This window comes from Cyclopterus lumpus, chromosome 12, assembly GCF_009769545.1.
Source record: "Cyclopterus lumpus isolate fCycLum1 chromosome 12, fCycLum1.pri, whole genome shotgun sequence".
Lineage (NCBI taxonomy): Eukaryota > Metazoa > Chordata > Actinopteri > Perciformes > Cyclopteridae > Cyclopterus > Cyclopterus lumpus.
Window position 1 is genome coordinate 5,092,370 of NC_046977.1, and position 22,608 is coordinate 5,114,977.

At 42.9% G+C, this 22,608-nt stretch overlaps 1 protein-coding gene across 2 annotated transcripts; it reads right to left on the bottom strand.

The window, feature by feature from the left end:
- Positions 1 to 336: 336 nt before the first annotated feature.
- Positions 337 to 20,429, bottom strand: kcnt1 (potassium channel, subfamily T, member 1). Of its 2 annotated transcripts, XM_034546902.1 has the most exons (28): positions 20,332 to 20,429; positions 13,971 to 14,050; positions 13,588 to 13,691; positions 13,032 to 13,076; positions 12,834 to 12,893; positions 12,495 to 12,569; positions 12,144 to 12,227; positions 11,811 to 11,905; positions 11,085 to 11,265; positions 10,830 to 10,994; positions 10,592 to 10,728; positions 8,943 to 9,006; positions 8,690 to 8,798; positions 8,069 to 8,177; positions 7,102 to 7,251; positions 6,354 to 6,583; positions 6,045 to 6,261; positions 5,441 to 5,546; positions 5,179 to 5,351; positions 3,846 to 3,917; positions 3,504 to 3,638; positions 3,268 to 3,379; positions 2,977 to 3,078; positions 2,674 to 2,757; positions 2,469 to 2,597; positions 1,720 to 2,014; positions 1,399 to 1,477; positions 337 to 454 (listed from the first exon to the last, which is right to left on the bottom strand). In XM_034546902.1, the coding sequence occupies exons 1-28, from the start codon at positions 20,427 to 20,429 to the stop codon at positions 337 to 339; spliced, it is 3,408 nt and encodes a 1,135-aa protein (XP_034402793.1). The 2 variants fall into 2 exon arrangements, with proteins under 2 accessions (XP_034402793.1, XP_034402794.1); XM_034546903.1 differs by lacking the exon at positions 3,846 to 3,917.
- Between the last annotated feature and the right edge of the window lie 2,179 nt (positions 20,430 to 22,608).

The window sequence follows — 22,608 nt, forward strand, 5'->3', positions numbered from 1 at the left end:
AAAAAAAGAAGCAGAAACACAAATCTACAACCACTATCATCCTTTTGTTTGGAGCGTCTCTAACTCGCTCTGAACGAGGGCAACGCTGCAGGTGTGATGGAGCGCGTCTGCTCACCTGAGAGAGCTTTCACTGCACAGAATACACCGCTTACAAACAACGTCTGTGGCAGGAGGTGAAGGTGTCACCTGCCAGACGGGAGGCGCTCATATCATACAGTTGAAGGAACATTGTAGCACAAATTTGTTCTTTTTCACGATTGACCTGCGTGGACGCAACAAGACCCCCCGCCCCGGCCTTGAAAGCTGAGGGGGTGATTATGAAGGCGTCGCAGGCTATCAGAGCTGCGTGTCTTCTTTGGCGTCTGTGCTGGACTCGTGTCTCTCTTTCAGGCTGCTTCTGTGGACCGGAGGCTCTTCTGGGACGTGAGCCAGAGGGTCTGAACGAATCAAGTACCTGAGAGAGAAATGTGAGATAGGCGTGTGCATCAAGTAAAAGAGTTGCCACATGAGAGCGATTCATACTCACCAAGCCTGCAGTACAGAAGTCACGCGAAGAAGAACGAGGAGCTGAATAAAAAGGACTAAACTATGGGATGCACTTTCCGCTCTCTATCGTGAACAGGAAACTGTCGTCGCCACGGATACTGATGGGTACTTTGCTCGCACAGCTGTTTAATTCACATTTAATCACATCCCTGTAATTGTCTATTTCCAAAATAATACGCAACACAATTGTCAGGTTATTTTGTGGGAGAACAGGCCAAGTTGTAAACATCGACATATTATCACTTTATGAAGTTCTCATGCGTGTTTAGTTTTTTTTTCAACTAATTACCTATTTACTCATCCAGTAGACACATTTGGAGTCGTGTTTCTGGGCACCTGACACAACATAAGCCCAACATTCACTCTCAGCCGGTTGTGTACAAGAGTGTTTTAAGAGTTTTTCTCTTTTTTGCTGGATAAAAGTTGATAAATTAACAAAAACAGCAACAAACAATATGTGAAATCATGTGACGGCTCTGCAGAGAACGGCCGGCTCAGACAAAACATTCATTAGGGCTCATTCTAAGTTTCAGGTCATGATGCACTAAAAAAAACAACATAATTAATCCGCCTAAATCTTACACAATGGCCATTGAAGTGAATTGGGAATGAATGATAATCTTTAAGAGCAAATTATAGTGACAAAGCGATCCGTTTTTTGTTTACCTATTTGTAGATACACTATTAATTTTTGTTGAAATCAACTGTGAAAAATCAAACCTCATTGTTTTCTAATGAAATGTGCAAAGCATTACACATGCAAGAACACCCACAAATAAGATACGCTTTGATAGGAAAGCTGCTAAATAAACAGTAGCAGCGGTGACTCAAATTTCACACGACAACGCTTACACAACATCATTGAGCTCCAGCCTGGTGTTGGGAGAAGGGTTAATCAGGACGTAGGACAGGGTGTTCTGCTGATCTTCTGCTCATCTGAAACACAACACACCAACCTCAGTAAACTGGAATATTAAAATCTGTATTACGGTATGATGGTTCCATCCTCGTAATGCACATCTTTACCTTGCAGGTATCCCAGGTTGACTCTGTTCATGACATCGCTGGCCGTCAGATTAGTTAAGTCTTCTACAAGAAACAGACCGACTCTTAAGCAGAAGAAGGACGTTTTGAGAAAGGGAAAAGCTCAGAGCGGAATGCGTCCGTCCTCACCGTATCCGGAGGTGGGGAGGCCCAGATGCCTCATGCGGTTGCGGACCAGCTCGGACAGCTCCTCCCTCTCGGAGCGTCGGTAGAGGTTGAGGCGCTGCTGGGCGATGCGCTGGGCGTGGTCCTTGCTCGGGTCCCGGCTCACCCCTTGCCACCTCACGCTCTTCTTGCTCAGGCGTCGTGCCCACTGCATGCTCTTCTTCCTCAGCAGGGGGTGATCCGATTGGTCGTTGCTGCGAGACTCGTCCCCCTTGTCCTTGGTGTCCTCGCATTCGTCGACACTGACCGACACCTGCGACTGGGGCGGGTGTACAGGAAGTTCTTCTTAATAGCCTCTGAGGACCATGAATGTCTGTGCGAAATGTCCCTTCGATCTATCCAATAGTTATTGGATAGATCGAAGGGACATTTCGCACAGACATTCATGGTCCCCAGAGGCTGAAGCCTACTGACTTTGGTCATCCCGAGCCATTTTCTCTACAGCCAACCAGCAGGTCAACGTTTTCAGCTATTCTAAGAATGATGAGAACAGCTTCTAGATACATTGGTGCACATTTTGTCCAGGCATTCATAGTTCCCAGGGGATTAATCCTAATTACTTTGGTGATCTCCTACCTCCACCCTTTGTAGTTTTCAGTAAAATGTCTCGACAACTACTGGGTCGAGCGCCAACATTCATGTTGCCCGCAGGCTTCGACATAAGCTGGATGTTCAACTTGATGCAATGTACAGCATCATCTCGGAGGTCTCACCTCAGAAGTCGGGAAAACGTGGGATTCTGTCCGATAGATCCCGATGGGAATTTCGGCACTCGAGGAGCAGAGTTTCTGGAACAGTCTTCCGTAAGTACTAATCCACAGATCTTCTTCTGTTATTTTCATCTGGAAAAACGAGATGCTGTGAGTTAGATAAACTGCAGCATTTGGCACTGTATCAGCATCATTTTACTTTACTCACAGCGCAAAGGAATCCTGATCCCGGAGTGGTGTCCAGGCCCAGCAGCAGCCTCGCAATAAGGATCATGTAGTCCTTCACGAAGGACTGACATGGAATCACAGAAAGGCACATTTTTATAACCAAATACACAGTGGACATTGAACACAAGGGGGCACTATTGCTCTCTGCCGGTGCTGCTGCTCCGTTTCTCCAGGTGACAGTTTCTCTGCTGCTGTGAGACACATTCATTTCTTGTTTTGAAAAGAGGTATTTGAGGTGCGTAGGTGTGTGTGTGTGTGTGTGTGTGTGTGTGTGTACACAAACCTGATACAGCAGGGTGTCCAACATGCTGATGCTGAACACTCTCCCCGCAGCGAAGGGTAGGCGAAACATGAAGGCCAAGTTGGAACCTTTATCACGCTCTTTCTGTGGGGGAGAGCCAGGACACACACACACACACACACACACACACACAGTCACTTTTCTGAATGTAGAAAGTCAAAAGGAAATGGCAAACGTATTAAGAGCATGAAGAGTGGCTGCATCGTACATTTTCCACATCTAGTCTTTACAATCTTTATAATTCATTCTATACACCCCCTTGTTATGTCTAACCTTCTCCAGCTTGGAGAGGGCCAGTGAATAGCAGTCCTTTGCTCTAAACTGCATGAATCTCATGTTGGATGGATGAGTGAGCTCTGTGATAATGCTGAGGCTGGGAAACAACCTGGAACGGGACAAGGGTGTGACATCAAAAGAAAGAGTCAGAGGATGAGACTTCATGAAGCTCAGGTGAAAAAATAAAGACCGTGTCATGATTAATACGTGATATATAAATCTGATTTAATTACCTGAACATCGTCTGCACATTGACAATAGTTTTGGCATCGGCCATGTAGTCCTCCTCGGCACTCATTGTACTCTCTTTATCCACAACAACCAAATTATCAGCGTAGATAATGCCACACTGTAGGAGGCTATCCAGACTGAACCACACACACACACACACACACACACACACACACACAAAAACAATGAGCATTTTAACAGCAGACACCAATTTGCCAGGGACATACTGCACTTCCAATTAAATCTCAAAACAACATATTCCCCTTGAATATATTTGAATGGAAGGATAATTGTAAAATACACGATACTAAAGTTATACTGAAAAGCAGGATGTTATAACGTACTTGTCTATGGTCCCAGCCATGTAGTAGACCATCGGAAAACAGCAGATGGCCTCCAGAAAGTGATTATCTGGCCTACAGGAAACATGATTTATGATCGAGAAAAAGGAGTTCCTTTTTACTCCACACTGAAAATATTTGTAAAAAAAGATTATTTTTCTTTTAACATGAATGATACGCAAATACTGAAATCACACAAAGAAACATAAAATATTGCCACTCGCTTGGAGAAAGCCTTGAGGGTAAAAAAAAAAAAACACGTTTCTTGCAGTAAATGTGAGGTAATGGTTGCTTGTTTTGTGTCATTTGAAGATTACACAAGCTTTTATATCATTTCTCATTGTTTTCAATTACCTCGACGTAAATAGCTGCGCTGCACCAAAAGGTACAAGAAACAAAGATCCAATCAAAGGACACAGCGTTCATTAGGTCTACTCTTATGGCGTCTGGGGGCTGCTTTTTTTTTTTTTAATGATTTACGCAATTGCAACCAAGATTTTTCAACTGAGTGACCATTAAAAACACTGAAAAAGACTTGATGTCGGCTTTAGAAACGTAAGTGTTCGTGTGCAATGTGCGTATGTCAATGTGAGGATGTGCAACAGGAAGCACCGGGTCCTCAGGACGCCTCTGTGGTCTCTCAACTCCCTACTTGGTGCGTCTTTAGGCCGAGGGGTGAGTCCGTCTGGTGCTGCGTATGCTCAGTGAGATGTCGTTGCTTCATCACTGCCTGTTCACCACCACACTACGTTATGCATCTGCCCAGTCCTGCTGACAAGAGACCCAAGGCCGTTGTAGTGCTTGAATTGCGTATCCAAGTGCGTGGGTGTTTGTATTTGAGCGAAGGGAAGGGAGGTAGAGAGAGAGAGAGAGAGAGATTTATGGGGGGTGGAGGGGAGTTTATTGTTTTGTGTGTGTTTCTATGAGAGTCCTAAGAGCTCACATGTGGGGGCTGAAAAGGGACACATCAGGGCTGTCGATGAAAGCCTGCTCGGCGTTCTCCAAAGAAATCATTTTTCACCCCCCCCCCCCCCCCGTAGCAATATATATATCATTCAGGTTCAAGGCAAAACAAGTTGCTATGGTTACTGTCTGGAGCTACAGAGTGCAGCGTTTTCTTTTTTTTCTTCTTTTTTCTTTGTCGCCCTCTCGAAACACGGCGTCACCGTGAGCGGCAGCGGTGACCTAACATCGGGGCCGAGGGCGGAGCACCACCTCCACAGCCCGGTCCTAAGTGAGCGGCTGCCGTGAGCTCTAATGATTCCCAGCGTGAGATGTTCAATGTCAGAGTGAGACTTGAAAAGAACGATGTGTGTGTGTGAGAATGTGAACTCACGGGTTATCTAGCAGCAAGACGATGGGGTTGAGTTCCTTCCTGGGTCTGTAATAAGCTCTGAGAGGCACGATGAAGTTATAGAGGCCGTTCCCCGCCGTCTCGGCAGACACAATGATGAGCTTGTTTTTAAAACCGTACGCCTTGGCGTCCTCGAAGCTGTTGTGCCTGCAACCCTGAAAAAAATTGACACAAACAGGGGAAGGAATGTAATGATGGAGGCAGTAAGACATTGAGTGACTAAGTTGGCCCAGCGACTGCCCACCTGGTCCAGACGTAGGCAGCAAAACGGAGCTTTCTCAGCCAACAGATGGCACAGGGTGGGCGAGCTCCCAATGTACGGCGAGTTAGGGGGATAACCTTTCACGTACCTGTAAACGAATTCCCCCCCCCCACCAAAAAAAAGCATGAATGACACATTTCATGGCAACAAAACGGTGTGTTTTGGAATTTATTGTCCTAAAAGGCTGAAGCTGGTTTCCTTAAATTCACTTATTCATTCGGGTTACTTTGGAAATTAGCAGCGCACTAGGGTTTCACCTGCATAGAGTAAAGTATTCACAGAATGATAACAGATGAGGAAATGTGTCTGTTTTGGTTGAGTAATCGGGGAGGTTAACATTAACATTGATACATTGTATTTTATTCACTATTAAGTTTTTACTTACACGTGTATATTTCACCACGACAAAGCTGACTTCTACCTGAGTAATATTTAAGCCAGGTAACGTCTGTTTAGTTCTTCTACTGCATATAAAATGTTTTCATCATCATGTTACAACCTGTATTTATTATCTCCGCCCTCCTCGTGGTTATGATTCGACGTTATGGGCATTTTCATGTAACAAACAAAGACACAGAAACCTTACTCGGTGGACGAGTGGCCCTTCTCATCCGTGAACACGGAGTCGTCCTCCGATTGGTCGCTGAGGAGGTCGCACGGCAGAATTGAGGCGGAGTCGGCGATCTCCTGAACCGGGGCGATGCTCGGCCGGCGGCGCCCTGTTCCATTTACCGTCGGCGGGACCAGTTTACCGCACGGGACGTCAGGCGGACTCGTGTTCTGGAGATCCATGGCGACGGTGCCTGTGATAAGGAACATAAGGAACCAGCCGTCAAAAGTCACGAATACCTACCAGGCCTCTTTCATCTGCCAGAGCAGCCAATCCCTCTCTCACCCATGCTAGCTATGATGCTGTGCACGGGAAGCTGCAGGGGTCCGTCGAAGACCCCGCCGGGAGTGCGGCCCTTCCTCTCCTCCTGGTTGAAGATGAAGGCCGAGTTCTCCTCCTTGCTGATGTTGATGTAGTAGCAGGTGTCCGCGGCGGCCATGATGTGGCGCGGGCCGGGGTTCAGCAGGATGCTCTTGTTGTCTTCGCCCTTGATTCCGATCAGACACACGCCGTACCTGCCCGTCACACACCTGCTGTTAGCGTGGACTGACGACACTTATCTGACAACACATTACATTTAAGGCTGTAAAAAAACATTAGACATTAATGGCTTAAAGGAAAGGCCAAGTGCATAATATTTGCCTTCTTGCTGAGACTGAGCTTAGTTTAGAATAAAATATAGCGAGGCAGCTTTCCTGGCCGTGTCCACCGTCTACCTGCACCTCTAAAAGCCCACGAAGGGATTTATTGTTATTAAAGTTACAGTCTAGAGATTGTTGTCATTTCCCACAGAGCGCCACTTGTGATTTTTCCTGTGAATGTAGCCACAGACACCCAGTTCATGCAAGGGCTTCATCGGAGGGCCATAGGCGCAGTAACTGTTGTCTTAATGGCCAGATATAACCAGCCCCTCGCCCCCAGAAATCTGGCATTTTTACACTTTATGTACAGATTAATCAATTCCATCAATTCCAAATGACATGCCTTCGGTGTCATTTCAACGCGTCAGCATCTGAAGAAGATGTCGACTCACTTCTTGTGAGCGTGGAAGGAGGCGTATGTAAAGCTTTTGCCGTTGTACTCTCCGAAGAACTTGCTGTCACACACTCGGATGTGGTAGACCTCGTTGCCAGAGCAACACCCGTACATCCTCTGCCACTGCTCCGGAGACTGTTGTCCTTCTCTGCGTTCATTCAAGAGTAAAAACAAACAAACAAACAACAACAACACAAGGACCTCTGATAATTACTGTAATTGCTCAAGCGCTTTGATGGAGTTTAATGGCCTACGAGATATGCTCAGAACAACCCAGAGGTAGCTTAGTACTCATTAACATTAAGACGAGATACATATTTCACACTCCATCCATGCAACTCAATATAAAAAGACAAAAACATTACGCTCATTATTATCACTATCTCTTGGTCCCTTTTAAACTTATTTCCCACTCAACTCCTCTAAATTCATGGTGTGCACGCGAGGACGCCCACACGTGCAACGCAAAGAGCCTGAGCACACTCCCTCATAAACTACAATGCATATTCATTAGTACAGCTTTTGTATGATTAATGTGTTGCAATTTAAAAGCCCGTTCGCTTTTCTCTGATAAAGATAACACACGCTTTCAAAAAGAGTTGTTTTTTTTCTTCCCAGGAGCGCAGCGGACTTCCCTTCATTGTGGTTTTCCTTCAGCCAGACGACATCGGGGGCTTTTTTTAAATTTTTTTTTTTTTTTTAAAGCGAGCCGTTTCGCACGCTGTGAAAAATCATTTTCCAACAGAATTTTTCACACTTTTCTTCTTTCTTTTTTTTTTTTTTTTTACAAAGAGCAAATCTTAAAAGTCCATTTACTGTGCTGCCTGGTGTTATTCCCCCCCCCCCCCCCCCCCCCCCCCCCCCCCCCCCCCCGAGCCAGTTCCATGAACACATCGGCAGACATGAACATGTGAAAAATGTTGTTAAACTTTTTTTTGACAAAGGACGCATGCAAGATTACTGACCGACCGCGGGAGGTGTGCACGAGGAGCGTGACCAAGGTGGAGGTGGCAGGACACACGCAGTTGAGAGCCAACATGGCGTACTTGAACTCCTCCTCACACACAACGTGATCTGAAAAAAGGATCCCGGTAGTAGAGGACATTTCTTTTAGCACGCGTTAAAACAGGAACGGTGCATTTATGAGAGTGAAAAACAAATCTTCCCAGGAATAGTTTCGACATTTTGGAAATGTATGCCTATTTGCTTTCTCACGGAGAGTATCTGACTCAATACCTCTTCCTCCTCCTCCTCCTCCTCTAACATGATCATGTATCTGATCGTGTGCGCAAATGCAGGAGAGCGAAACATCGCTGAAAGAGGTGATATTCGGCCTGAGTGTGGGCAATTCCAGATGGGGGTCAAAGTTCACCAAAGTTGAACTCCACCCTGATGCGAAGATGCAAAATTGCAATTTTTCAATGGAAGCTGTTGAGATGAAGCAACGCGGCGCCCGACACCTGGTGACGGGCAACAATAAGCTTCAAGCAATAATAATGTTTTGGTGTGTTCCGCTCCGTCTTCCTGGTGAACGACAGGCCAGAAAGCAAATAAGCGATTCACTTCAAAGTTTTAGAAACTCCCACCTGCAAATTTGACATGGAACTTATTTTCCGGTTTGAGTATCTGGACGTAAAGGGGGCAGTTTGGAGCAAAGTCCTTCACGGCCCAGGCTCTCAGGATGGTCTGATGGTCCTGTTGGGGCGGGGGGGGAAACCATGATGCAATTTCAATGTAATCTCCTTTTTTCCTAATGAATCGGTAATCGTCTTCACGGTGTCTGTAAACAATGGAATGACGACTCGTAATTGGAGTGCATTAAATTGTCGCTCTTCTCACCGCGGCCATGCGATCCACCTCGTTGCGACTGCTGAGAATGAAACAGGCCTCGGCGTCGTCCATTCTGACCCGAAAAGGTTGACGAAGAAGAGCGTGAAGGAAGATTACTCAAATATACCAACAACAACAACAACAACAACAACAACAAACAGCCGGAAGGAATCATCAAAACCTGCCTTCAAAAGTCAGCCGGTCAGAAGAGACAACGGCAACGTTTCTATTAAAAAATTTTAAATTGCGTACATGAAGACAAACACGCAAAGAGCAACCTGAAGGGGCCGTGCACTGTATACGTGCTGTAAACTGTGGAGCTGTTTATGCTTATGATTTAACGTAGACAGCAGACCGCAGAATGCACAACAAGCGTGGGAGGATTTCTGTGCCAGATGCAGGATGTGAGCGCGACACAACACCATGTCCTCTAGATTTAATCGCTCTATTCCCTGGAAAATGTTTAGTGTTATATAACCGATACTTTATGGTACAACTGTTGCACAGGACTATTATGTATTTTGTACATGCTATTCAGTTGTTTTTTTGTATTGCACTTTTATTTCCTGATACATTTAATGAAAATAAATAAATATTACTTAATTAATACAGGGTTTCTAATGGCATTTGAGAGCTGCATGCAAAGGTTATGGAAATAAAGTTGACGATGCCCAGGTTGACAGCAGGTACTTTCAACCCTTTCATCTGCGTTGAAATATTCGCTTTTATGATTCAAAAAGGGAACAATGGGAGACGGATCATGTTTGCTTTTCTCAGATAAAGAGGTCCATTTAAAAGCTGAGTCTTTTATATATATATATATATATATATATATATATATATATATATATATATAAAAATGAGCACAGCTTGAATGAATATTAACAATGTCGTCTCAGTATGAGGCAACTCGATCGCTCCGATAACCGTATTCACTCGGAAAGGAAAGAGGGAGTATTTGGGCGACATAAAAGAATGTAAGGTAAATACAGATTTATGTCCCGCTGATGGTTTAAGGCAATTATGTATACCTGCTTAAAATGCAATAGAATAATTAAACGTTAGCATCCAGTAAAGACTATTTGATCACAGCAATGCAGCTAGCGCAGGTGCATCAAAGGAATCCATAGTCTTTATTTATGTCAATCTGTCATCCATTCTGTAGGCCTTTTGGTAACAGATATATCAAAATGAGAGGATTTGTTTTAACTTTAATTATAGCAATTAGGCAGATCAATGTAATTATAGGCACGTCAGCAGCACTGCAGCAACAAGAGATATAATATTATACTATATCCTATGGTGAGATTCCCAATTCCCTGAGGCAACAGAATTACCCAGATACAAACAAGATATTTATTATTTCCCTATGCCATTGCCATATTTCTGATATTGCTTAATTTGCCCCCTAATTGCATTGTTAATAAATTACACTTGTATTTGGTCCTCCTGCTCATCAACCTGGTTCTTCAACATCCCTTTTTAATGTTTTCCCTTTATATAAAATGGTGGCATTACATGTAGCTGTATATGCATATTTATGTGTATAGGTATGCATATATTAATATATATTTGTATGTATTTTGTTGGGTATCATATACACTTTATTGTATCTGTGGACTGACCGACAGCCAGAACAAAGTGTCAGTGCCACTTACTTGGCTCTTAGCAGGTCCTGGTCTTTGAGAACGGACCCTTGCAGATAGATGACCCTTTGAGACCACAGAGGGATCTGCAACACTCTGCGCACCTGGAGGTCCATTTCACTGGGGCACAGGATCACCACGTAGTAATCCTTTGAGATGACACAACAAACCACTGTGGAGCGTACGGAGACACCTATTCACATCCTAAATGTGCACTCTAGAGAATAAAAAATCTTTTTTTTTTTGGTACCTGCAGTCTGGGATGGGCGTAGAATTCGTTGAGAAAATCCATGAGCAGGTCTATCTTCAGTGCGCTGACACACAGCACCACGTGTTTCTCCGTCTGCGCTCTGTGGCGGCTGTAATTCCCTCCAGACTTCTGTCTCTCCATCCACAAGTACATCAGCTCCTCGAACTGACGCGCAGCAGCGAAGCAAACTGAGTAAAAAGTCACAAAGGAAGCATTTCGGACGGCATATATTTGGGCATCTTCTCCTTCCCTTACCTGCAGAGGCAGAACCACCAGAGCCACACAGATCATGATGACCACCAGCAGCTGGGAGGGCCATATGCGGGGAGTGACGTCTCCAAAGCCCACCGTGGAGAAGGTGACGATGCAGAAGTAGAAGGAGTTGAAGAGCGAGAGGTTCTTCCCCGCTCGCTCCAGGTGCTGGATCCCACACGTGCTGCAGGACGAGTTCCATAAACAATGTGACAATGTGGCATTTATGACGACCGTGCACTATTCACATTAAGCAGGGATAAATTCAACCCTTTATTCTAACGGTCCAAGTATTTACTAATATATTATTTCCTGGAAAATAGCGATGTCATTTGGTACTAATTGCAGGGAATATTTGTTGTGCTGAGAATATCATTGTTTTCAAGAAGTATTTCCTTTTCAAACAAAGTAAAAAAATTATTCTATATTCATTTAAATTCAGAGAATGTTCTGTTTTTCTGTCAATAAACAAACAAACCTCCAGTGAATCACACTGAAGCTTATGCTGGCAAAACTTCCAAGGAAATTATTAGTAATTTATGGACCTGAAAAGTGTAACAACATTCCCTTATTCCCCCCCCCCCCCCCCCCCCCCCCAACTTTACTTGTAGCTTTTATGATGTTGAGATTGTATATAAGCGTTATCAGATACTAAGCATCATATACATTTCTAGTTGAGATGTTGATGCAGATAAAACATTACAACTTTAATCCAAGAAGCAGCCTCACCCGGTGAAGACCAGGCAGAGCAGGGTGCAGATGAGAATGAGGACCTGGTTGAACATGGCCGAGTTGGTCCTCTGGATCGCTCTGTGGACATCATTCTACCCGATAACAACAGCATACTTTACAATTGCAACTATACTCAAAGAAAAATAAGGACATAAACGTGCATCCATCACAGGTTTTCTCTGATCGTTGATGTCAGGAAAGCTTTAGAGATGATGAAGCATGAGATGACATTATAGTACACACAGAACTACTACCATTGACATGTTGATGGGGAAAAACCCGGTCGTTAACGGAAGCAATTAAAAAAACAAGTTAACGCTTCTCACTCACGATCATGTTCTCCAACGCACACTTGGCGAGCCAGCAGTTGAGGAACACGGGAATGAAGATGTTTCTTATTGAGGGCCAGAAGATCTGAGGGGGAAGCGAGACATTTCTCTACTCGTCAATAGATCAGATTTCATTCTGTATCCCACATTTAAAAAATAAAAAAAACTGTAACATGCTCTCGCAATTAGAATACTAACATGCTGATATTTAGCAACAATGTGTCCCGTGTTTACCACGTTAAATTAGCGCGTTAGCTACTTTTTTCTTTTGCCAATCAACACTATATGTATAAAATAATGTCCTGTAGGTACAACTAGTGGGAGTATAAAAGAGTATTTCAGTCCTGGTTACCGTAATGATGAAGGGAACTGTGTTGATCATCTCCAGAAGAAAGGACACCTGGAATATCTGCTCCCAAATGTTCCCCTTGAATAAAACATAAACGTTTTTGTTTTTGTTTTTTTACCTGTGAGCACACAATAGACGCTGAGTCACCGCAGTCAGAGATGCAGTTCTTAATTGCAGTCTGTCACGTTGCACGACCACTTAATCCTTCACCTCAACAAGAGTCCTGTAATTATCATCTGATGCAGCCGTGATAAATGACTTTGTCTAATTACACCGCATATGGATTGTCAATCTCACAGACAGCAAGTGACTAATGCACATATTGTATTTGTTTAGTCTTACCTTGTAGCTCAGATACATCAGTAACATAGTCTCCAGGAAACTAATGATGGCTACAATCACCTGCACAAAAAAACCGGAACAGGGATTAATGAACGCAAGCTCACGAATTATTAACAGAGCGAGCAATTCAGAAATGACACTCTAATAATTAATAACAATGCCTCAATGTATTCTCACTCTCATTCTGTCGCGACTCACTTGAATGGCCCACACGGGAACTTTTCTGTCCACCCAGAAGATCAGCTCCCTATAAAAGGCAGAGCACAACGACAGCAACCGTAAATATCCTTAAAAATCAATCAAGAATCGCATTATTATCTGTTCTGAAATAGATGAAACAGTCACACACACAACAAAAAAAAGACTTGCAGATGGCCAGCAGCCTCAGGCGACATAACCATGTTCTGTATACTGAAAGGACCCCGTTGACCGACATCACACCTTCTACTGCTTACCAGTTTATTTCTCTGTCCTGCACGGATCCGTTCCACTGGCAGTCGACACTGTTAGGAACAACAACAACAATTAGAATTTACATCCATCAGAAAACCTGAAAAACTGAATGTTTTTCTCATTTTTATTTGTTAAATGCTCGCTGTTGGACCAAAAAATAATTAAAATGTTATTTCTAAGAGCACTTAAAAACGTTTGTTTTCATTTCTTTTGGGGGGCATTTTATTGCCATTGCTTTGTTTACTGCGCTTTTATTGACAAACCATTTGTTGTTGCCGCTGGGAGCGTTCTGCTGTCCTGCGCTGTGACTGGTGCCCTGAACGGGGTTATCGGTGACCACTCGGATGATGTACAGCAGACAGGTGAGCAGCTTCAGGGAGAAGTTGAACACGCGAATCCGAAGGCCTGAAAGCGAAAAAGAGTGAGCCGTCTTCCACACGAATACTCACTACAAACAACACTACCAACATCAGTTTGTTTAAGTACTTACATTTGATGATTGACGTCTGCAATCAGGGATAATTATCATTAAATCTGTGGTTGCTAAGCGAGACACACATTCCTCTCTAGGCATTTGGTTCTGATTGGTCAATATTGCTTTTAATTAGTTGACCTTTAATGGAGCCTTTACGCAACCAGCCATATTCAGGTGAGGGAGAAGACAACCTGCACACATCCACTTACTTGATCTTTGGTTTTTGATGAAGAAGAGCTTCAGACGCTCCTTGAAGGTGTTTTCGTTCACATAGAACTCCACCTGGACCCTGACAGGGACGAGGAGGAGAGGAACCGTCACACGAGAACCAGCCGCGCAGATGTTCTTCCAGAGCAGTTTTGAGTGTATCGTGTTTCACACACAGCATGAATATTCATATTGATAATCGTCTGCTCGAGGAGAGTTTGGTTTCCCACTTAAAAAGACAGAGGTGATAGATGCAGAACTTTTCTGCACAGTTATAACTGACAGATAAACAAACACACACACACACACACACACACACACACACACACACACACACACACACACGGCCAAACGCATTCTAAAGATAAAAATAAATAAAAAATGACAATCTTATTTCGACATTTCATGCTTTCATGCAACTTTAGAATAGTGACAACCAACTTTCTTGTTGAAATAAAGAAAAAAAAGAATCCATTCATGTTTTTTCTTAATGAGTTGCAGGCTGTATGTCGCAATTCAATTCAATTCAGTTTATTTTGTACAGCCCAAAATACAAAATTACAAATTTACCTCAGAGGGCTTTACAATCTGTACACATGCAATATCCCTGACCTTTGACCTCACATCAGATCAGGAAACACTCCCCAAAAAATACAGAACAAAAAAATTTGTGTTGAATGGACAGATGCAATAGATAGTCATGTGTACAGATGAATAGCGTTACAACACATTTAATGAATATGACAGAATGAATGAATAATAAATAATAGGCATGGACCACGATCCAGACCTCCACAATCCATGAAACAGAAGGAGGAAGAGAGGAGAGGATGGGGAGGGAACATACATGAGGTTCTACGTGAGCCATCAGGACTAACTTTCTTGTAAATACTGCCTTACTTATTGTGAACCAATAGTACATGTTGGATGTTGACTTGTGAGACAGAACAAAGCACACAGAGAGAGTCAGTCAGAGAGAATAAGAACAACTCATACAGCAGGTAAAGCTTGGCAACACACCGAAAATATGTGCATGGCTTGTTATGGTCTTCACAGTCCTGTCTGCTTAGAGAGTGCGGACCGGTAAAAATGAATAGACACGAGACAGATTAGAATAATTTGAGGACGGTTTGAAAGCATGCGAGGCCGCTGCAGTAATCCCACGTTTCAGGGCGTGGTTGAAAGGTTCCCCGTGGAAAAAGGCAGTGATGGGTTGTTTGGATGCACAGACATCCTTCGGTGTGTGTGTGTGTGTGTGTGTGTGTGCGTGATCATAAAGCTCCACCAGGGAGATGAAACAGAGGGGAACACTAATGATGGAATCTGAAAAAAACAGCCGTTGCATCTGGCCAGCAGGGCAGAGATGAGCTATGGGGGTGAAGGCACTTCAACTGAAGGCTGTAACACACAAGGGTCCTCGAGATTGCTCTCTGTCAGTCTCTGTGTCTCACCCCTCCACCCACACACACACACCCACACACACACACACACACACACACACAAGTCAAGTAATGACCCTTAATCAGCTCCCGTTGAGCACACAATTACTAGCAAAGGAGGTCTGGCATTAGTCGTGCTGCATGTCAAATCGAAGTTTCAGGCAATGCGGTCGCTCTGGAAGTAATTAGATATGGACTGGAAAAGATGCCTGCTTCTATCAAGTCAACTCACCCGGAGGTGTCCATCAACACCAGAGAACGGCCGGTTGCTCTAAAGAGATAAAAGCTGGTGTTTGTTCATGTTTAAAGAGCTTCAATTCGTTAAGTTAATTAGTAGATCAACAGGAAATGAACTATTATTGATAGATTATTCAGTTGACAGAAAAGTACTTTTTATTTAAACACTTCTGTGTTAGTAAAACGGACAAAATAAGCAATAGAAAGACAAAAATGTGATCACTATTTTTCAGAATTCTCTGACATTTTGTAAAGCAAACTATTAATTGAGAAATTGAGAAGTGGAATTAATTGATTGTGGAAATAATCGCTATATACTTGCAGATCTAAAAATTAATCCACGGCCTGCAATCACTGAATGGGGAAGGTGTTTTAATTCATTGGATTTGTGCATTTTGTATATTGAATTGAGAGTGGACAGGATGTGAGGGTATAGAGAGAATTGGAAGGTTATGTTATGTAATCACGGTTCACCCCTCTGGACATAGCAGAGGTCTTCATGAACAACATACCAGTGTCCTTTGTATATACAACTTTAAGGATCTGCTTTAAATAAAGTTCAAATATTAGGAAATTATGAATATCATTATTTCTTTTTGGCTGACTTTGCCTTTGAATTTCTCAAATGCTGTACAGTAAAATCTCCTGAAAATAACCACGGACATAGCAGAGGTCCTCATGAACGACATACCAGTGTCATCTTTATATACACTCTTAAGGATCTGCTTTAATTTAGGTTCAAATATTGTGGAATTATGAATATAATTATTTCTTGTTAACTAACTTATTGTTACTAAAAGCTCGTGAAAATAGACGTGGACATGGCAGAGGTCCTCGTGAACAACAATCCAGTGGAAATATAATATAACCTTTTAAAGATATGCTTTAATAACAGTTCAAATATTTGGAAATTAACAATATCATCTTTTCAATTGAACTGACTTTTCCTTTACTTTTCAGTAAAATCTCAATAGAATAGACATGAACATAGCAGGGGACCTCATGAACAACAATCAAGTGGAAATAGAATATAACCTGTAAGGGATCTGCTTTAATAACAGTTATAATATTGTAAAATTATGAATATAATCATTGCATTTGAGCTGACTTTCAATTAAAAACAGTAGAGTAGTGTGACTTCATATGTTTATTATAATATTATTTCATAAAATGTCCAAATTAATGTTGTTTTTGACTTAAATAAGGGTCTGTCTCTGTGCTGTTGGGCCGTACAAGCCTCAGTACCGTAACACCATGAACAGAGGCGCATTACATTTCACTTTATAACGAGTATCCGCGGATGCCGGCTCACATGACCGCAGTCAATAAGTCGACCTGGAAATCGTTCCCCCCTCTTTTCTGCCTCTTAAAGAACCCGAAGGGTCAGAAAAACAAATCCATCATGACAATCGTTACTTTATACTACAGCAGTTACGTTAATACAATAAATAACTCACTTTCAGGTCACTCTATATGAATAAACATGCAGCCATGGCTGAGCATCTCAGCGGTTTTTGGGCACGCGTTTTGGAGGTGCGCACTTCCTCCTTCGCCCGTCTGAAAATGTCTTGCAGGATTTGCAATTGCATAATTAGTCACCGTTGAAAGATAAAAAAAAAAAAAATACCAACCATAAAAACTACTCATAGCCTACCCTTCGCTTCTCATTCAGAGCATCCAGCACCAATCCACTGACATTGAGCATCATGCGCACTTAAGAGGCTCCACGTGGCCCTACCTCTGCCCGGCATCACCACCAAGTGGGTCCGACTTCCAGGTCCCCACGGTCGGATTGGCCCAGGTTGGAATGATAATTCTCGGATCCATTGAGCTGGAAGACACCTGAGTCTGCGTCGCTCAGTCAGTTATTAAGCGGTCTAAAACAACACCGCTGTAACACCGCTCTAAAACAATCCAAACGAGTAAAAAAATAATAAAACTGAATTCAAGGACAAATCTGTGTTTGATTAATCTTTTATTTTGATGACCGAAGTGCTTATTTGAATATTTTTAGAAATGTATAAAATCTCTCTCCCTCTCTTGATGCGCGGCGGCGGGCCTGTTGCCACAGCAACGTTGCTACAGACAGGAATAGCTCTACATGATGTTGCTGCTGCAACGTGGTCCTCTCCAGTGGCTCTGCAGCTCCTGACGAAGCTGTGAGCATTCACTGTGACATCGGGGAGGAACGGATCGGCCGAAGAGAAAACACTGATGTGTCTTCATGTGTCATCCGAAGCCTTCATGCTGTTACACCAACGAAGCCCAAAATCTGCCTTTGTGATTTGCTCGTCTGTCAAGACAAAGCTCTGCTGGTGTGGAGGGCTGCAATAGAACCATTTTTTTCTTTTGGGGTTTTGAGAAATTGCAGACAAAAATAACCCATAACGATGCTCTCTTTTGCATCCCTCCCACCGGTTTGTCTTCTCTTAATTTGCAGAGTCTGAAGCAGTTATTTATAGATGACCTTCTCCATGAGTCAGTGTTTTTTTTGTTGTTATTTTTTTTTAAATACCAGAAGAGGTCACTCCACTTCAACCCACCTTCGCCCACATGCGGAGCCACTCAACGCGGAGCATGCACTCAACGCGTCTTTCCAAGTTCCACGAGAAGACCCTGACGCCACAACTCCCCGTCTGTGAAATATGGGACATTTTTCACTTGTGCATTATGCATTTACGTATCGCTACGTTTATCTCAGAGAGACTTCAGGTGTGAATTATGAAGACGTTTAAAAAGGAACACATGCGATGAACAAAGTGAATTGCACCGAAGGCGAACAGAAAGTGGAACGGCGGATGAAAGGAGAAACAAAGGGAATATACAAATGAGAGAAAAGACTATGCTTCAAATATGACTGATAGTTTGACAATACTGTGTCCATGCTTTTGTGTGTTTCTTCCCAAGCTTGCATGTCTTTTGAGAAAAGAACCTTTGGCAATGGATGACTCCATGGGAAAATGTGACCAGTGACATTTGGGAGTTCACAGACACACAAGCCTGCAGGCCTCCAACAACACGATCTACCGGGGACAGAGGACACGGTTGATTTGCTGCTTAAGAGCAGACAAGAGATAATAACCATCTAAAATAGGAGTTGAAAATGTAGACAGCTTTATCGAGCAGATAAACAGTGGTTGTCGCAAGGACAGCTGGGGGCAAGGTCACATCTGACTGAAAGCATTGGCAGAGCGTGTTGTTTTTCCTCGTCTAATAGATGTGTCAAATATTACAAACAGCATTTGCGGTCTCAAAGGTGTATGCATCTCTAAAATTACATCGGATCATCACTACCCTGAGGTCCATCTGGCAGAACTCAAGCTTGCATGCAGATTAAATATCTTTAAGGAACGCAAATATGAGCATATTACTAACTGCTCTTGATTGTTAAAATTCAGAACTCTTCCAGACCACTGCGATAACGCATGTTTGTTCTTTTCCAAGTTATTTTTCGCCTAATTCTTGCCGTACAGTTTTGAATCTATAGACAAAAACAAACAGATTCTCAAATAAAAAGAAGACTGTTTCTGATCTTGTCTTTTGAGCTCGGAGGCCGCAACGGAGTAGACCCCGAAGGTAAAAGAGGAGACAGTAAGGACGAGGAAAAGGTAAATAACAGAGGTACCGATGGCAAGATCTCATCTCAAATTCTTATTGTAAAATGGATGGTGTTGTTTCAAGTAAGACTTTTTGAAGTTTTGAATACATTCTTGTGGGAATGTATGAAACACTCTATCTGTCAAACACACACACACACACACACACACACACACACACCACACACACCACACACAGATGTATACTTCACACAAAAAATAGTGATTCAGATACGTCTTATTATTCAGCACCATGGACAGCACTCCAACTCTGACGCGCTTCATTTCCTCTTTTCAGGCTGAAGGAATCCAAAGAAAAGCGCCTCTTATATACTCCATGTAACGGGGATGGACAGCCCTTCAAACTGTACGTTTGGTGGGGGTTGAATGCTAATGGAAGTATTTGTCAGCTGTACAGAAAAGTCTAAATATAAAAAAAGAGTCAATCTGACAATCAGCACTGTATGTTTTGTTCATATGCCAAAGGAAATGCAGACAAATAGACTAACACACAACTGTTCTGAGGTTACGAATCCTTTAAAGTGTTAGAACTGAGACCATATTCGTTCTCATCTCAGTGAACCGTTCCTTTGATTACACATTTTGGTCTTTATAGCTGTCAGAAAACAGTGAAAAGATGTCAATCACACTTGCTGTATATAGATCCTGAGATAATATCTCTATATGTCTTGTTTTGACCAAACAAAAAGTCCAAAACCCTAAATTATCACATTTTCCATCACCAGAAAATTAGGTTAATTAATTAATTATTAAAGTAGTCGCCAATTGTTTTTCTGTCGATGGACATGGAAAGATTGTGAGAAGCTCAGCTATTTAATAAAAAAATCATAATCCATTAATTGCGTAAACTTTAACACCTGAACGCTACAAGCTAGCTAAAAGGTTTTGAATAAACAGGGGAAACAGTTATGTAATAAATGGTTGAAAGCGCTGCTTGAGTTCATCTGATGGGACTGTGGGGATATATTTTGAAAAAAAACCAGTCACTGGACTGTGTTAACAGTATATTGTTTATACAGCATCTTACAATGTTCCACTTCTTTTCCCTTTGGACCATCACGGCTGCCTACCTGTCATCATTCTGGAAGCTCTGGTCCCCGAGCAGCAGGTCTCTGAAGCGTAAGCGGAGAGGCAGCGGAGGCACCTCTTCGCTCTCCTGCTGCTCCATCTGCAGAGCGGAGATGTCTAAGATCACCCCGCTGCTGTTGATGTCGGTCTGGAGTGCTGCCGGAGAGGAACTGGAGGACGAGAGAGGGGAAAAGTAAAGAAGCAGAAGAGAAACGAAGGGGAGAACAAGAGGGCACATTGCTAAAGGGACGGGGAGGTGGAGGGGGCAGGAAATGTCAAACGGGAAAAAGGAGAGGATGCAAGGAAAGGAAACATGAGATGTTCACAGGATCCTGAAGAACCAGACCATAAGTTCATCTATGCATACTAACTGCTTTACTATGCAGATGCATTTAAAGTGCATTTCGTTGTTGTTACAACTCTGTTTAGGTTAAGTAGGATTCTAGATTCCAGACACAGTTTCATCTTAACATCAAATGCTACATTTTTTTTTGTGTGTGCATATTATCACAGTAATTACTCATTACAGATGTAACAGTTGCATTGTATTATTCAAATTAAGTGTGCCGTGGTGTGACATTTTCTTGATTAATAAGGAGAGGTGTTTTTTCTCTTCCACTGAAGATGAAGAAGAAGAAGAAGAAGATGATGAAGAAGAAGAAGATGAAGAAGATGAAGAAGAAGAAGAAGAAGAAGAAGAAGCTAAACACAAAATATTATCTATAAAGAGAGACTGTAAAGCCCTTAAACCTCTCTTTCCTCTAATTTCTCAGCTCTCCTCTCCATCACCGTCTGCATGTTTGCTCTCATCCATTAAGCTCGTCAAACATATTGCATAAAAGATGAAGGGGTTTATTTCCCATGTGGTTTATGAGAAACCGATCCGTCTAACTAAACCCAAACAATAAGCCTGCACCGGTCTCATAACAACGCAGTGGAGCTCACAGGTCATTTAAGGCATCCGAACGCACAACGAAACACATTGAGGGAGAGATTTTATGGGTTTGAGCTGGTGTGTAACAACACAACTGTGTGTCTTCTTTTGTACTTTTAAAATATTGACAATTCTCTTCGCAATATGTAGTTTTTTTTATTGAAAAGTAATGTTCCAATGAAGAAACACAGATGCAGAATCCAACAAATTACACTACTTCATGTGATGCACTATATGTCTGCAGTATAGATAATAACCAATACTGAAAGAGACAAATGAACAGCTGAATAGTGATGACAGTACATGAGCAAACTGTATGGATGGAGCTAAAATCAGCATGTTTACACACAGCACCAAAACTAACTGAATAAAAAACAAATTCAAACGTCCTAAAACTTAGATATTTGGCACTTTTCACTGTTTTTATTATTATTATTCTATGTTATTATTCCTCAAAAGCACTAAGTGGGTTATTCTTCATAAGTTTTCCTCCTCCCCGTCTCTCTTACCGTGCCTTGTGGTCGTTCACGGCCCCATTGTCGTGCACAAACGTCTGGTTCACGTAACACTCACTGCACATCTTGGCCGAAGATCCGGCGCCGCCGTCGGACTGGAGAGCGGCGGTGGTCGGCGCTGAGTCCCCCGTGACAGCGTCGTCTTCACGGCTTAATTGCATCGGAGGTGAGCTGCCATATAAAAGGGAGTGGACACCCCGGAGAGATGCACGCGCTCTTCTCAAAAGCACCGGCTGGTGTGTGTGTGTGTGTGTGTGTGTGTGTCCCCTCCTGTGTGTTGGATGGATGGATGGATGGATGCTCCGCCGCCCCCCCCCCCCCCTCCTCCTCCTCCTCCTCCTCCTCCTCCTCACCTATTCAGGTAAATCTTGGAAGAGTTTTTTTTTTCTTCCAGCCAACGCAGATAAAGAGGCTGCAAGCAAAGTGGCAACTGGCTAATGAACTCTTTAAAAGAAAGATGAAATATGCAGATTAAATCAAACTATAATGTTACAGCGCGAGAGGGGGATACTGATGGAGATGCAGAAGACAGGTCTGCAGCAGTGAGCAGCTTTCCTTCCGTACACCTGATGACATAACTGTTGAATATATTCACCTAACTGTTGATGAGGAGGGGCATTAGCGCCATCTGCTGGAGGCTCTGGGGCTCCGGGAGGAACATCTGAAGTTTAAGTGACTCTTTTAAGCCTAATATGAAGAATAAAACAATAACCACACCACTGAAAACACACTAAAATAAAAAAAAAGCTTCATTATTTATTATTATTATCGTTAAAGGATGTTATTTATGAGAGTGCTAGTTATTTTTAGGACGTTCAACCATGTCAATC